The sequence below is a fragment of the Trifolium pratense genome, linkage group LG3 (assembly GCF_020283565.1).
Source record: "Trifolium pratense cultivar HEN17-A07 linkage group LG3, ARS_RC_1.1, whole genome shotgun sequence".
Lineage (NCBI taxonomy): Eukaryota > Viridiplantae > Streptophyta > Magnoliopsida > Fabales > Fabaceae > Trifolium > Trifolium pratense.
Window position 1 is genome coordinate 42484014 of NC_060061.1, and position 13608 is coordinate 42497621.

The 13608-nt window shown below is 32.9% G+C and overlaps 4 protein-coding genes across 4 annotated transcripts; 3 read left to right on the forward strand and 1 right to left on the reverse strand.

Moving 5' to 3' along the window:
* Positions 1 to 1614: 1614 nt before the first annotated feature.
* Positions 1615 to 3325, forward strand: LOC123915143 (the record flags this gene model as incomplete). The annotated part of the gene is given in 3 exon segments (XM_045966293.1): positions 1615 to 1786; positions 1789 to 1908; positions 3038 to 3325. Coding segments are annotated over 3 exon segments (462 nt in total), but the record flags the coding sequence as incomplete, so codon positions are not given.
* Positions 3326 to 3359: 34 nt separating this feature from the next.
* LOC123917771 (elongation factor 1-gamma-like) lies at positions 3360 to 5170 on the forward strand. Its single transcript, XM_045969594.1, has 6 exons — positions 3360 to 3830; positions 3920 to 4069; positions 4160 to 4220; positions 4294 to 4343; positions 4433 to 4534; positions 4655 to 5170. The coding sequence occupies exons 1-6, from the start codon at positions 3822 to 3824 to the stop codon at positions 4889 to 4891; spliced, it is 609 nt and encodes a 202-aa protein (XP_045825550.1). The 5' UTR covers positions 3360 to 3821; the 3' UTR covers positions 4892 to 5170.
* Positions 5171 to 6713: 1543 nt separating this feature from the next.
* Positions 6714 to 10996, forward strand: LOC123916306 (THO complex subunit 3). The gene is made up of 11 exons (XM_045967739.1): positions 6714 to 6992; positions 7141 to 7236; positions 7605 to 7734; positions 7890 to 7981; positions 8201 to 8269; positions 9542 to 9599; positions 9715 to 9814; positions 9983 to 10069; positions 10184 to 10262; positions 10489 to 10621; positions 10708 to 10996. The coding sequence occupies exons 1-11, from the start codon at positions 6930 to 6932 to the stop codon at positions 10740 to 10742; spliced, it is 942 nt and encodes a 313-aa protein (XP_045823695.1). The 5' UTR covers positions 6714 to 6929; the 3' UTR covers positions 10743 to 10996.
* Positions 10997 to 11150: 154 nt separating this feature from the next.
* LOC123916307 lies at positions 11151 to 12942 on the reverse strand. Its single transcript, XM_045967742.1, has 2 exons — positions 12018 to 12942; positions 11151 to 11803 (listed from the first exon to the last, which is right to left on the reverse strand). The coding sequence occupies exon 1, from the start codon at positions 12798 to 12800 to the stop codon at positions 12087 to 12089; it is 714 nt and encodes a 237-aa protein (XP_045823698.1). The 5' UTR covers positions 12801 to 12942; the 3' UTR covers positions 11151 to 11803; positions 12018 to 12086.
* Between the last annotated feature and the right edge of the window lie 666 nt (positions 12943 to 13608).

A 13608-nucleotide genomic window follows, 5' to 3' on the forward strand; every position in this document is an offset into this window, starting at 1 on the left:
AAAACACTATTGAAATTCACACAACTGTGATATTTTAGATTCAAATTAAGATAAAAGTGTCTAACATAACAATATTGATATTTGTCAATTGAGTTAAGACTTATATATTAATATAGGATTTGGATCCTCCAAAGTGAGTTAAGTGTAAAGTGAGGAAATGATGTTGTGGTCGTAACAACCCACGATTTATTATGATATATTTATAATGATCCACTTTACACTCTAAAGTGAATCATTCACTTTAAAGTTTAAAGCCACTAGGATTAGTCTAGTGGTGAGATTTAAATAGTATGAATAAGATCATAGGTTCCATCCTCAACTATATATAAAACAAAAATATAAATAAATGAATCATCCAGAGAAGTATCCATCAACATATTGGACTATTATTTATTGAATAATGCTAGCAACACACTCTTTAACAAACACACTCCAACACACTCTCTTTTATTAGTTGAAATTCACATGGGTCCCATAAAAAAATGTGGACCCATATAACTTTTATGAGACCCATATAAATTTTAACCAATAGAAGAGAGTGTGTTAGAGTCTGTTTGTTAAAGAGTGTGTTGCTAGCACTCCTCATTATTTATTAGGTAGATTTTAGGATCCATCATCACTTATAACATGAAAACGATTATACGATGGATCACTTATAAAACCAAAAACTGAATACGATGGATCATAAAGATTTAATGTGTATATATTAATTTTTTTTATTTTTATACATTATAGTAAATCTAAATTTTTTTTACCAATAGTTAGTTAGTTCAGTGGTGATTGGCGCCAAACTTAATAGGGAAGACCGCGGTTGGATCCCTCGCAACTGTGATCGGGAGGGGGCTGGAACCACTTGATGCCAGAACTGACCCCCAAACCAGATTCAACTGGTGATGACAAACCAAAAAATCTAAATTTTTTTATAGGAGTAATTAATTAATATCATTGCAAAACTGTTGACTGTTATTATCATAATAATAACATAACAGATTTGTCATTAGTTCTTTTTGACACAAAGATTTGTCATTAATTAAAAGAAGTTATTCACCATAAAAAAAAAGTAATTCAAACTTTCCTTCGGAAAAAGAATGTTTATGTATTACCTTTCGTTTTTTTGACGAATACTTTTTGTTTTTTGATTTACAATGAAACTAATGAGGTCGGACCTAAGTTGTCATGCGTACTACAAAATCTTTGTCATTAGACAAAACCTAATGGACACTATGTAGCATCCGTTAATACCACTTTAAAAATTAAAATAAAATGGAGAATGCCCTCAAAGAGCATCATAATGATGCTATTAGCGTCCGTGTCATCACCGACGCCAATCATTTGAAAGCTACATCCATTTTTCTTATATTTAAACTTGCCAACACTTACCCTTAAAAAAAATATATTAAAAATACATGAATCCGAAGGTAGATGGACCAGAATGACCTCAATTTTGCTATCCTGAATTGGACAAAATATCAAATGGAAAATGCACCACTTGTTACCATACAATAATAATTCAAAATATACAAAGTGTCCCTTTCATGCTGAGGCTAAATCCATAACATTATCTTTATTTCCATTGCTTCTTGTGTCTTAGATAATTGAGTGAGTGAAGAGTGAAATTCCACTCATATTATTCAAATGATGAAGCTTCTTTGCATCTATAAGCATCCACCATCACTTTTTGCACCACTTTCTAAACAATTATTACATAATGATCAACAAGGCATATTCAAAGAAAAGAGGTTCATTAAAAACTCTTCTTCATTTTCCTCATGTTGCATAGTTCATGCGTGAAGGAAGATTCAAAGCCATATGAGATAGATCCAGAGAAGGCTAAAGAAGCCCTCAAAGAGCTTGACCAGAAAATTCAATCTGTCCCTAATAAACAAGTTTCCTCTCCAAAACTCAGGGGTACCCTCTCTGTTTCTTACTTTCTTACTTTTCATTCTCAAATATTGCTAATTCTTGTAGTGCAGAACTTATGGTGAAACAAATTTCTTTTTCTAAGTAGTCTGGTGCCTAGAATTTTACCTTTAAGGTGAATAAATGAAATGTTAGGAGTTTGAACATTGCTCCTGCATATAAAATTTGATGTCTCTATCAACCGAGTTAAGCTCAGAAGATGTGTGTCTAGGGATTAAAACAATGTAGTGATGCTCAATTACAGCATATATTTGGAAAAGTCGTCTTTAAGATATTGTTTAAGGAATTAAAAAGATAACTTTCACATAGAAAATTTATAATTTTGGAAAAGGCATCTTTAAGATATTGTTTAAGGAATTAAGTGTGAGTGGAGGCACACTTAAAACTTAAATAGCAAAAATAATGTGTGTTTTTAGTGTGGAGCACATATTCAAAAATTAAAATTAATAGAATCAAACTCCCCACCACTTTTAGACGTAGTTTTTTTTTTTTATAGACGAAATGATAAAGCTGTCGAAAATTCACACACACGACATAATTTTTTTTTTATTTCCCCACTTTGAACTTTTTAATTTCCAAGAATAACTATGTAACATGTTAAAAATAGGTGACTATAATTTTTGAAGTACTCACCTAATGAGAAATATTGGAGATAATGATCTTAACTTAACTATAAGAAAACAAAACAATATAGTAACATTTTGCAGCACACTACTAAGTATAGTAATTATTTACTTGTAATTGAAGTCTTGAGAAAATAGTTATTTTGGTTTATGTCTGTGACACTGTTATCATTGTTCTAAATGTGTCGTGAACATAATCGCAATGTCTCTTTTGTTAGAAATTTTACGAACTAACTTGACCATAAGAAAATACATTATTAATTAACTACCTAAAAACGTATTTGTTTACTAATAAAAAAAAACATTCGTAAATGTGTTCACAATTTCTATTTATTCAGAGACTATAATGACAACGTATGACACTGACACACATTGAGGATCAAAATGGTTATCTATGCCATAAATTAAGCCTATAATATATCACCATTTTGAAATTTATCTTTTGTGATAGTACTTGATTAAAGTTGAACCTTTTTGTTTCAAACATTTTGCAGTTTCAGAAGTGAAGCCTACGAGAGAGGAAACAATAAGTGACAGCAATGGTAAACTAGAAATTTCAGAGTCATTTCTTGCACTTCTAGCTGGTGGACTTGTTCTCTTTACTATATTTTACAATGTACTATTTATTACTGTAATTAAACCATCCATTGATGGTCCAGTGTGAATTCAAAATTAATATATATGAGGGAGAAGAAACATATTCAATAATTTACAGCACACTTATAAAGTGTAGATTTTGAACTATATATCAGTTTTCTCATGACCATATTGTTACTCAGTCAGCACAATTATATTTTTGACAAAATAAAAAAGTATTTCTTTTTGTCAAAAAAGAAAAGTATTTCTTGTAATCATTATGTGGTGATTGACACCGAACTTGGTAGGGAGAACCACAGTTCGATCTTCCGCAACTGCGATCGGAGGAGCTGAAACCACTTAATGTCAAAACTGACATTTGAACCAGATTAGATGGTCCGGTACGTGGACCAGATACCAAAAACAAAAAAACACATTCAAATGAAAATTGTAGACATACTTAACGGTTCAAATGACAATAAGCCATTAATATTTAAATGGTGTAATTATTGTCTACGTGACACTTAACAATTCACATCAACACATTTTTTCTTAAGTGAACGTCAGTATACTTAACGTGCCGCTATCTTATTTGTCATCATATAGAATTGAGAATGCTACTTAACTCATATTTATTGTTTGCTTATACTGAATTAATGATCAGATCTCAAACCAGAGCTAAGCCTTTTTCCATCCAAAGTCATGGCTTTGGTCAGTAACTTTTCCTTAATCAATAATAGTAGTAACTATTTTCAATAAATTGATTATTCAATTTGTGTAATTGTTTCTTCTGTATGTAGATCCTTCACGCTAACCAGGGAAACAAAAATGCTTACAAGACACTGATTACCGCTGAATATGTCGGTGTCGAAGTTCAACTGGTTCCAGATTTTCAGATGGGTGTTTCCAACAAAACTCCTCAATTTCTCAAGATGAACCCTATTGGAAAGGTATCCATAAACTTTTTTCCCCCATATATAAGCATCAAATTAAAACTAGTAGTATTTTTGCTAAATTGTTATTGTTATTAACTTTTCCAGGTTCCTGTCTTGGAAACCCCTGATGGTTCCATCTTTGAGAGCAATGCCATTACTCGTTATGGTACGATGTGCTTAGTGTTTACGCATTCTTGTGATCATGTTGTTTCATTTACTTTTCTTTCGATCTTCTGTAGTTGCCCGATTGGGTGAAAACAATTTGTTTGGATCATCTCCCATTGATCAGGTGCGTGTTCAAAAATACAGTTAACTGAACTAAACTGTGAACTACACTGACTTCATATTCCATTCTACTCGTGTATTTTTCTATTTCAGGCCCACGTTGACCAGTGGATTGATTTTTCTTCTTTGGAGATTGATAACAATATTATGAAGTTGTACAGCCCAATACGTGGATTTTCCCCTTACTTTCCTCCGGTAAGTTGTGTAATATTTGGTAACTGAGGTGCAACTGTCAATTATTTATCGAGTTTTTGTAATATTTGTTAACTTCCGCTTTTACTAAATATAAATATATTCCTCTTTATCTAAATGAAGGTAGAGGAGGCTGCAATCTCTGCATTGAAGAGAGCATTAGAGGCTTTGAACACTCACCTTGCCCACAATACTTACCTAGTTGGGGATTCTGTTACCCTTGCTGACATTATAGCAACAAACAACTTGTATTTGGGTTTCACTTATCTCTTTGTCAAGAGCTTCACCTCAGAGTTTCCTCATGTTGAGAGATACTTCTGGACCTTGGTCAACCAGCCAAATTTCAAAAAGATATACTAGGCCAGGTTAAGCAGACCGAAGCTATGCCATGCCACCCATTCCATCTACAAAGAAGCCTACCTAGCTTAAGGAATCTAAGCTCAAATCTAAAGATGAACCAAAGAAAGTGGCTAAATCAGAGTGGAAAGCTCAAACACTACAAGAAAATTGACTTACGGTGACACTCACTTCAAGTGATGTCTTATTATTTGTCACTATAAATATCTTAAATTTCGTTTTTAGACCATACAAAAGTTTTTACCAAAATTTTCTCACTTTTTAGAGACTGATTACACAAGTTTTAAGATAATCTTTTCATATTTAATTTATTAACAAGTGTCTCAAAATCACTTGTTAGCATTTTTTTCGTAATATGTTTACTAAAAAATTCACCATAATATAATTTCCTTAACAATTTTTTTTAGTTTAGTGAATACTGAATAATGATAATTACCGCCGGAGAATAGAAACTAATGGAGACTTATGAGTGGTTTCTATAGAGATATTGGATACTTGAATATTTTTTAGGAAAATGTTAACATGTGCACCAAAGACACATGTTAAGGAAGCAAAAGTAGAAATAATATATTGAAATATGTGCATTTAACTTCTTAAGCATTAAATTTTTTTCTAACAATAAATACAATTTTCTATATTTAGAACCTTAACATGTGCACAAAAGGCACATGTTAACATGACCCTATTCTTTATGCTAAAATCTTGCCATGGATTCACAAGATTCAAAATTTGTTAATTGAATGATGGTTTGAAAAACATTTTTTGTTACTTTTTTTTATAATAAAAAATGAATTATAAGGAGTACAAGGGGTACTTAACCCTTACAATTCAGAATATATCACTTTAGATGCGTTGAAAATAATCTAAAAGATTATTACGCCATTCAGAGAAAACTAAATTAACATTGTTCCTTGTTCGGCCTATAAACCAAAATCAAGAAAAGTAAACAATTTGCTCCACTAAAGATGATATGTTGACACAGTCTCCTCTAAAAATAATGTTATTATGCATACGTCGAATACTCAACGTCGTCGCCAACCAAATTATATGACGAATTTGCTTACTATGATTGTCTTTTGCTAATTCACCAAACAAAGAGAAATGACTTGTAACGTCCTCAAAAGGGGTGACATTAGTGCCCAACCAAACAAATATTTTCTGCCAAATTTGTGAAGTAATGCAACAAGTGAAAAAAATGTGTTGTATGTCCTCTACCTCTTTGAAACAAAATACGTAACTTCTCTCATGATTATTCGTGATAATACATTTGCGAAATAAAGCATCCCAGGTCGGTAATTTTTCAAGTAACAACCGCCAATCGAAAACGCTAACTTTTGATGGAACATTGTTCTTCCATAATCTTTTCAATGCTGCCACTGTATGTGTATCCAGAGCAGTACCTACACGCCTGTTCTGCAAAATCATGTACGCTGATCGAACCGAAAAAGAACCATCAAAATTTGATAACCATCTTCGCCTGTCGTTAGAAGCTCTGTTAGGCCGAACCTGTTCAAGCAATTGATGCAATTCATTGAAGGATTCAATATCTATATTGTCAAGTACTTCCATTCAATTGAGTTTCCAAAACCACGTGTTATTATTCCATATCCCACATTTTTTGTTACCTTGATTCTATGCATATTATTCATCTGGTACATCACACAGACATTTTCACACATATATTTCCACTCATCACAACTATTGAAAATGTCCAATATACCCATCACAAATTTTAATTTTTTTTTTTTTTTTTTTTGGTGTATCACAAATTTTAATTTTATTTTATTTCTATATGAAAACGAAGTGAACTAAAAATACCCATTATACCCATTATACTATACTAAGGCGCGTTTGTTTGAGAGATTTGGGTAGAATGTTATAGGTCCTGAGTTCGATTCTCAGCTCATGTAAAAAAAAAACAAAAATACCCATTATACTGTGTTGTCGCGGGAATCAAAATTGTTCCTAGGTGGGAGGGATTCAACTATCCTCATCATCAATTTCTGTGAATCTTTGTTTCTTCGTTACTTCAAACCATACCATGGAGGAACAAATCTCATTTAAGAATCTTCATAGCAGAGAGTATTCCGGTCACAAGAAAAAGGTACCCTTTTCTTCTCTCAATATTTCCTCCTTGTTGCGCTTTTTTTTATAATACTTTTAGGTTTATGTGAGAAAAAAACCCTCTTTTCAATGTTTCTGTTTCAATTCTCATATGGGTAATTTTTTATTTTTTTTTTTCTTTTCAAAAGGTGCACTCAGTGGCTTGGAATTGCACTGGCACAAAACTTGCTTCTGGTTCTGTTGATCAAACTGCTCGAATCTGGCATATTGAGCCACATGGCCATGTAAGCTTACTCCTAATTCCACCTTGTAGTTTTTGATTTAGTGTGAGTTTGCTTCGGTAGAATTGATTTTGACTATAATCGAGTTGAATGTAAAGCAGTTTATGTTTGAATACACTCAGTGTAAAAGTATGTTGAACAATAAATTTTATATTAGTTTATGTGCTTTTGCGTAAATCACAATAGCCAATAATATGTTTATAAGTTATTTTCGGTTTATTTCAATCAGATTCCATAATGACTTATGAGATTCTGTTTCAGTATTGGCTGATACTTTTATGTCACTGCAAATTATTTTATCCTTCTCATTATTTTGTGGATAGAAATTTGATTGTTGAATTTTGGGTGTGTGTGGGTGGGGGTTGTTATAGGGTAAGGTTAAAGATATTGAGTTGAAGGGTCACACTGATAGTGTGGATCAGCTATGCTGGGACCCCAAACATGCCGATCTTATTGCAACTGCATCGGGTGACAAGACTGTTCGTCTGTGGGATGCTCGAAGTAAGTGATCATTTAGATGCACAATTCATTTTTAGTTAATCATACAGAAGGGAGAAGAATTATTAAGAGACGTTTAATACATTCTATGGTTATATTCACCCGATCCTGTGTCAAACTAACATAATTGAGATTATCCTGATATTTGATTTCGGCAGGTGGAAAATGCTCACAACAGGCAGAACTTAGTGGGGAGAATATCAACATCACCTACAAACCTGATGGTACTCATGTAGCTGTTGGTAATAGGGTATGTTATACAATCCCTGCATTTTCTTAAAGCTCTGAAGTGAAAATGTTGTGACTGGATATGTTAATATCAACTGTGTCTCGCATATGTTTGAGTTGATTATTTTTCTGGAATGATTGAACTTTGTATTGTAGCTACTAAATAGACTATGTATATGGTTATGATTATCTTTCTGTTTTCACGGCTTGTGAAGTCTTACCTTGTCTTTGTTTTTCATAGGATGATGAATTAACGATACTGGATGTTCGGAAATTCAAACCAATTCATAGACGCAAGTTCAACTATGAGGTATTTCCTTGTTTATGCTATATTGTTTTTGTTGCAGTTTCTTCTGTTTCTGACAGTTTGTTAAGGGTTCAAAATGAAACTGTTAGAAACCCATAGAAGAGAAATGTGAAATTGGTAGAGACAGCCATAATATATGAAAAGTTTTATCGAAAAATTGCAAATGAGAGAAAGAATTTCCCTTAAAGGGTTCCCCTGACGACTTAGCTACTGCTCTGTTTGCTCAATCCTAACAATTCTGAATGCTGAGAAACGTCTTTTGTATGTACTAAATGCCAACAACGCTTACAAGTTCCCCTTAACTAACTAGCTAACTGCTCTCGCTGTCACTTGTCCCTAACTAATTTCTCATTCTCTTATGACGTAGCAGAAACCAAACCTTAAGAATTATGAGCAACTAGTCTTTTTACCACATTCTTATAATTTTACAGAAAATATGAATGTGCTTTCTTTTTATCGGTTTGGTTGATAAAGTAACTCGTGACTGTCCTGCTATCTTCATTGAAATTTTACAGCTTGATAAAGGGCATGTAGTTGGATTGTGAAATGTGATTTACCTATTGCCCGTTTTTAGAAATTTTACAGTTTGATGAAGAACTTGATATAAATTTACTGGCCAAATGGCATAAGCATAACTAAGTGCCCTGGTGTCAAAACATCTGAATCAACCAAGGATTTACGTGTTGTTTGAATAACAACTTTCGTAACTTGAAACCTGATCATCTGTTAAAAATAGAAAGAACTAGAAGTCAAAGAACATTGTTTTTACTTAGTGCAAGTTATAACGAGTCACCCTAGACAAAGAAGAGTATAGCTCTCTGATTATATGTAGATTACCAGAGATTTAAGTATATAGTCTCATTTGACTACAAGTTCTTTGGCATTGTTGCCACTTGCCATAATATTCCTGCTTCTGCTTCCCAACACACACTCTCACTGTCAGCACCACCTGTATTTTCCCGTTCTCCGCTGCAGTTCCAACTCCATCATCACTCAACATGATGCTCTTCAGGAGCTTATTGCTTTGCACAACACCACTAATGCCAGATCTTTTGGAAATTCATAAATGTCCATCCATGATGATTACATAGTTTTAATAGTTCAGTGTACATCCTTGCGGTTTAGTTGTATGGTTGATATGATTACAGCAATGAATTTGCCTATTTAATGACATGTCTTGTACTCATAGCACACATTTCACAGTGGAAACAATTTGTTTAACTCTTCGGAGAAGAATTTATTCAAATTTGTCAATAATTTCTGTACTTTTCCTAGGTAAATGAGATTGCTTGGAACATGACTGGTGAAATGTTCTTTCTAACAACTGGAAATGGTAAGATTATAGTTTTCCTTGTTAGTTACTACTTTATAATTTATGAACCTCAACTTTGTTTTTTGTGTAGTATAGAACAATATCTTACAATCTATTTACCTGCTCACCTACTCAGGCACTGTGGAAGTATTGTCTTATCCATCTCTTCGACCACTTGATACCCTCATGGCTCATACAGCTGGTTGTTATTGCATTGCCATTGACCCAACAGGAAGGTATGTTTCTCGGTTTTGTTATTTCTAGTCTTGCAAATTACACTGGAATTAGAAAGCAAAGGTTGCATAATTGCTCTGTCTTCATTTTCTCCGATACATTATCTTCATTTTTCGTAGAAAGTATATGATGGACATAACAAAATGTATATCCTCATTACATTGTGACAGACATTTCGCTGTTGGAAGTGCTGATTCCCTTGTCAGCTTGTGGGTTATCTCGGAGATGCTCTGTGTGCGTACCTTTACAAAGCTCGAGTAAGTTTTCGGTAGCTTCCATGCTTATTTATTGTATTCAGCTATTGTTTTTAAGGTATAATAATTAGTGTTTAGCTTCTTGTTGTGACAAATTTGGAATGTTATGTTTCTCAGATGGCCTGTCCGGACAATTAGTTTCAATCATACTGGGGACTTGATTGCTTCAGCAAGTGAAGACTTGTTCATTGACATTGTAAGTTTGTACATGCCATTTTTCAACAATTTTTTTTTTTTGGGGTATTTTTGCTCCTTGATGAGGACAAAAACTATAAGAAGAATATTACAGGGACCATTTTATAATAATATTTGTTAAGGAGACGACCAAAAACATTTAAACTGTTTTTAAAGCAAAAACATATTTTGTTAGTTATTCATCTATCAAGTACACTGCATGAACAAAATGTACTTCTTTGTGGCAGTCAAATGTTCATACGGGAAAAACAGTACATCAGATTCCTTGTAGGGCTGCCATGAATAGTGTGGAGTGGAATCCTAAATACAATGTACTTGCATATGCTGGAGATGACAAAAACAAGTATCAGGCTGACGAAGGTATGATCTTTTGAACACCTACAAAGTGGTTTTGGAAACAAGAATCATTAGAGTCTGCAATTAACTTATCTGCATTTTGGTTGCAGGTGTTTTTCGAATTTTTGGATTTGAAAATGCTTAAAATTTGGCTTGGTAGTTAAGAATGCTGAATGAAGGACAAATGAATTCAAGGAAAACAGCTAAGATGTCTGAATATTGCTAGTTGCAGGGACTGTGAACTATCTGCTGAGAATGATGTTCACAGAAAATATAAAATTGGATGATGTAGCAAATTTGTTTTGTTTTTAAGATTTTGGATAAATTACACTTGGTCTATTTTAGCATCGATTGTCACATCTTTTCAAGAAAAGAAAAGGTTATTTTTGTGTCAGGTAATTAATTTTGTAACACCAATGAAATGAAGTTTGATTATGTTTAAACAGTACATCTAAAATTTTTCTTTCCCATTTTTTGTATTTAAAACTGTTGAACACAACTAGTAACAAAAGGAAATAATAACGAAAGCAAACAATGATGAACACACAAGAAGTTTGATAACGGAGTTCCTCGTAGGTACGTCTCCGACTGTAGAATTCGCTACAGCTCGTTTCTATTAGATGAATGAATGAATTAGGGTTTCAGTAATAATATCCATCTTTGACTCACTGCTCTAAATGCGAGTAAATCCCAGATTTATTTTATACAAGAAATTCCAATAAATTGCGGTACAAAATGAATCAAAATTGAAGCAGCTCACATTATAACAGCTGCATTACAGTGTTTACAAAATTGTAGATGCCAAGAGCACACAAGAGGTGTCGATTTAGAACAAAATCGTAGTCTCAATAATCAAGCAAAACCTTCTGAGTTGCAACTTGAAACAACCATGATGATGCCTCCTGTATCCATAGATGGTCCTGAATTGAAACTTCATTCCCATCCTTGCAAAATTTGTAATTTGCATTGAAACTTCCAAGGCCATTCTTTATAGTACTTGTCCATGATTCCCTAAAATCAATAATTTCCATTGTCCTTGCAGTTAGCAGAAATCCAAGTCGTTAGATAGAGATCGAACAACTCAAACTGTGGTTCCAGAAAAACGAAAGCTCGGAATGTCAACTGTCTGATCAGACCTAATTCCCTCAATTCAAAAGGGTTTGTCTAATCAATCGGACCAACAATGCTTCATTCCCTTAGCAGAGGCTGAAAATGCAAAACAAATCTCATAAGCAAATAACCTTAAAAAAAACAAAACAAATCTCACAACACAAGCAAACAACCTTAAAAAAACAAATCTCACAACACAAGCAAACAACCTTAAAAAAAACAAATCTCACAAGCAAACAACCTTAAAAAAAACAAAACAAATCCCATATGCAGATAGCATTATTAATGAAGAAAGACAAGATCTTTTTACCATAATAACAATTAGCCTCTCATCATTAACAATCAACAAATCCAAGCTCCATCAGCAGCAGCAGCAGCATCACAAACCACAAAGAACAAATTTTGAAGCAGGAAAAGCCAAACCTGTAAAACAAAAAAGACAAACAGTAAGCAAATAACGATTAAACCAAGTAACCACTTTCCATTTAATCTCAACACTTGAACTCTTCATCATCTTCTTTCCATTCAAAGGTAACTCTTTTGACAAATCAAAGCTAGCCCCTTTCATCCTCAACTCTTGAATACACCTACAAACACCTCTACTATCATTCCTTTCCCTTTGTAACTGTTCCCAAACTTTCCAATACCTAATCAACTTCACTTGAACCAAAAACACAAACACAAGTGAAGTTGAAAGTGAAACCATTGAAGGTATCCACCAATTGTTACAAACCCCAACACCACCCATTTGGGCTTTTTGGGCTTTAGCCCATGAAGTGAATAATAGTGTTAGAAAAAAACCATGAAAGATGAAGAAGAATGAAGAAAGTTGAAAAATTTCGGATTTTATTGAATCCATTCTTGTTTCTTTTCTTGAAATTCTTTTGGCTAAGAGATTTTCTTCTCTTTGCCATAGCTTTAAGAGTAAGAGGTGACCAGGTGATTCGGAGATTTCGGTTAATGGGTGATCATCAATTGCTTCAAACATGTTGGCACATGACAAAATCTTGTTGTTGTTTTGATGATTTTGATGATGATGTTCTTGATCTACTGGGATTTCAACAATGTAATGAGTGTTATTTGTTTCAGCCATTGTAATGATAACAATAAGAAAAAACTAAATTAAATTAAACAATAATAATAAATAATGACAGTGAAAATGAGAGTGAGAGAATTTGATTGTAGAAAGCGAGAGAAGATAGAAGAGAGAGAAGAGAAATGTTAATGTTGTTGTTTGGAAGAGAAAATGAATGGAATATATGTGTGTGAATTCTAACGGTCACTCTCACGTTTTGTGTTTAATCCAACGGTAACATAACATAACGCTGCTAAAAAATTATTTATTTATTTATTTATTATTTAACACTGTGTCTCTTTCTAACGGATAGTTTGAACTTGTTATGGATAGTGGACTGGACTCTATCTTAAACTAACATACCCCCAACAATTTTATCATCACCCCTACAAACTACTCAAACTCAATATTCTAATTTCTTTTCCTTTTTTTACAAAAAAAAAAGTGTTCAGATTCGTTGAAATTTAAGAATTTCAATTTTATAAATTATACACCAAAACACTTTGTATGAGTGTTTCAATATGTTAAATTTTACGAATTTCAATTTTACAAACCAGAACACTCATATAACATTAGTAAAATTGTTTCATGTCTCATTTCTTATTCTCTTTCCTCACCTGGTTAAACTCTTTTGAAAAACAACATTTGAACTTTAGAATTCAAACCAATAAAGGAGTGTTTCGAATTATAGAGTTCGAATGGTTCTGAATATTAAAATATTTAACAACAACTTCGGAGTTTCTGTTTGATTAATCATAATGTTCTTTAATATTAATAGCTCCAAAATTCATTATAGACCATATGTATCACTAATTCAATGAACTTA

Excerpts from the sequence above, each read along its gene's own strand:
- LOC123916306 (XM_045967739.1), top strand. The coding sequence starts at position 6,930 with ATGGAGGAACAAATCTCATTTAAGAATCTTCATAGCAGAGAGTATTCC. Across the intron at positions 9,600-9,714 it reads CTTTCTAACAACTGGAAATG|GCACTGTGGAAGTATTGTCT; the intron begins GTAAGATTATAG and ends TCACCTACTCAG. Across the intron at positions 9,815-9,982 it reads GCCATTGACCCAACAGGAAG|ACATTTCGCTGTTGGAAGTG; the intron begins GTATGTTTCTCG and ends ACATTGTGACAG.
- LOC123917771 (XM_045969594.1), top strand. Across the intron at positions 4,070-4,159 it reads AGATGAACCCTATTGGAAAG|GTTCCTGTCTTGGAAACCCC; the intron begins GTATCCATAAAC and ends TAACTTTTCCAG. Across the intron at positions 4,221-4,293 it reads CAATGCCATTACTCGTTATG|TTGCCCGATTGGGTGAAAAC; the intron begins GTACGATGTGCT and ends GATCTTCTGTAG.
- LOC123916307 (XM_045967742.1), bottom strand. The coding sequence starts at position 12,800 with ATGGCTGAAACAAATAACACTCATTACATTGTTGAAATCCCAGTAGAT.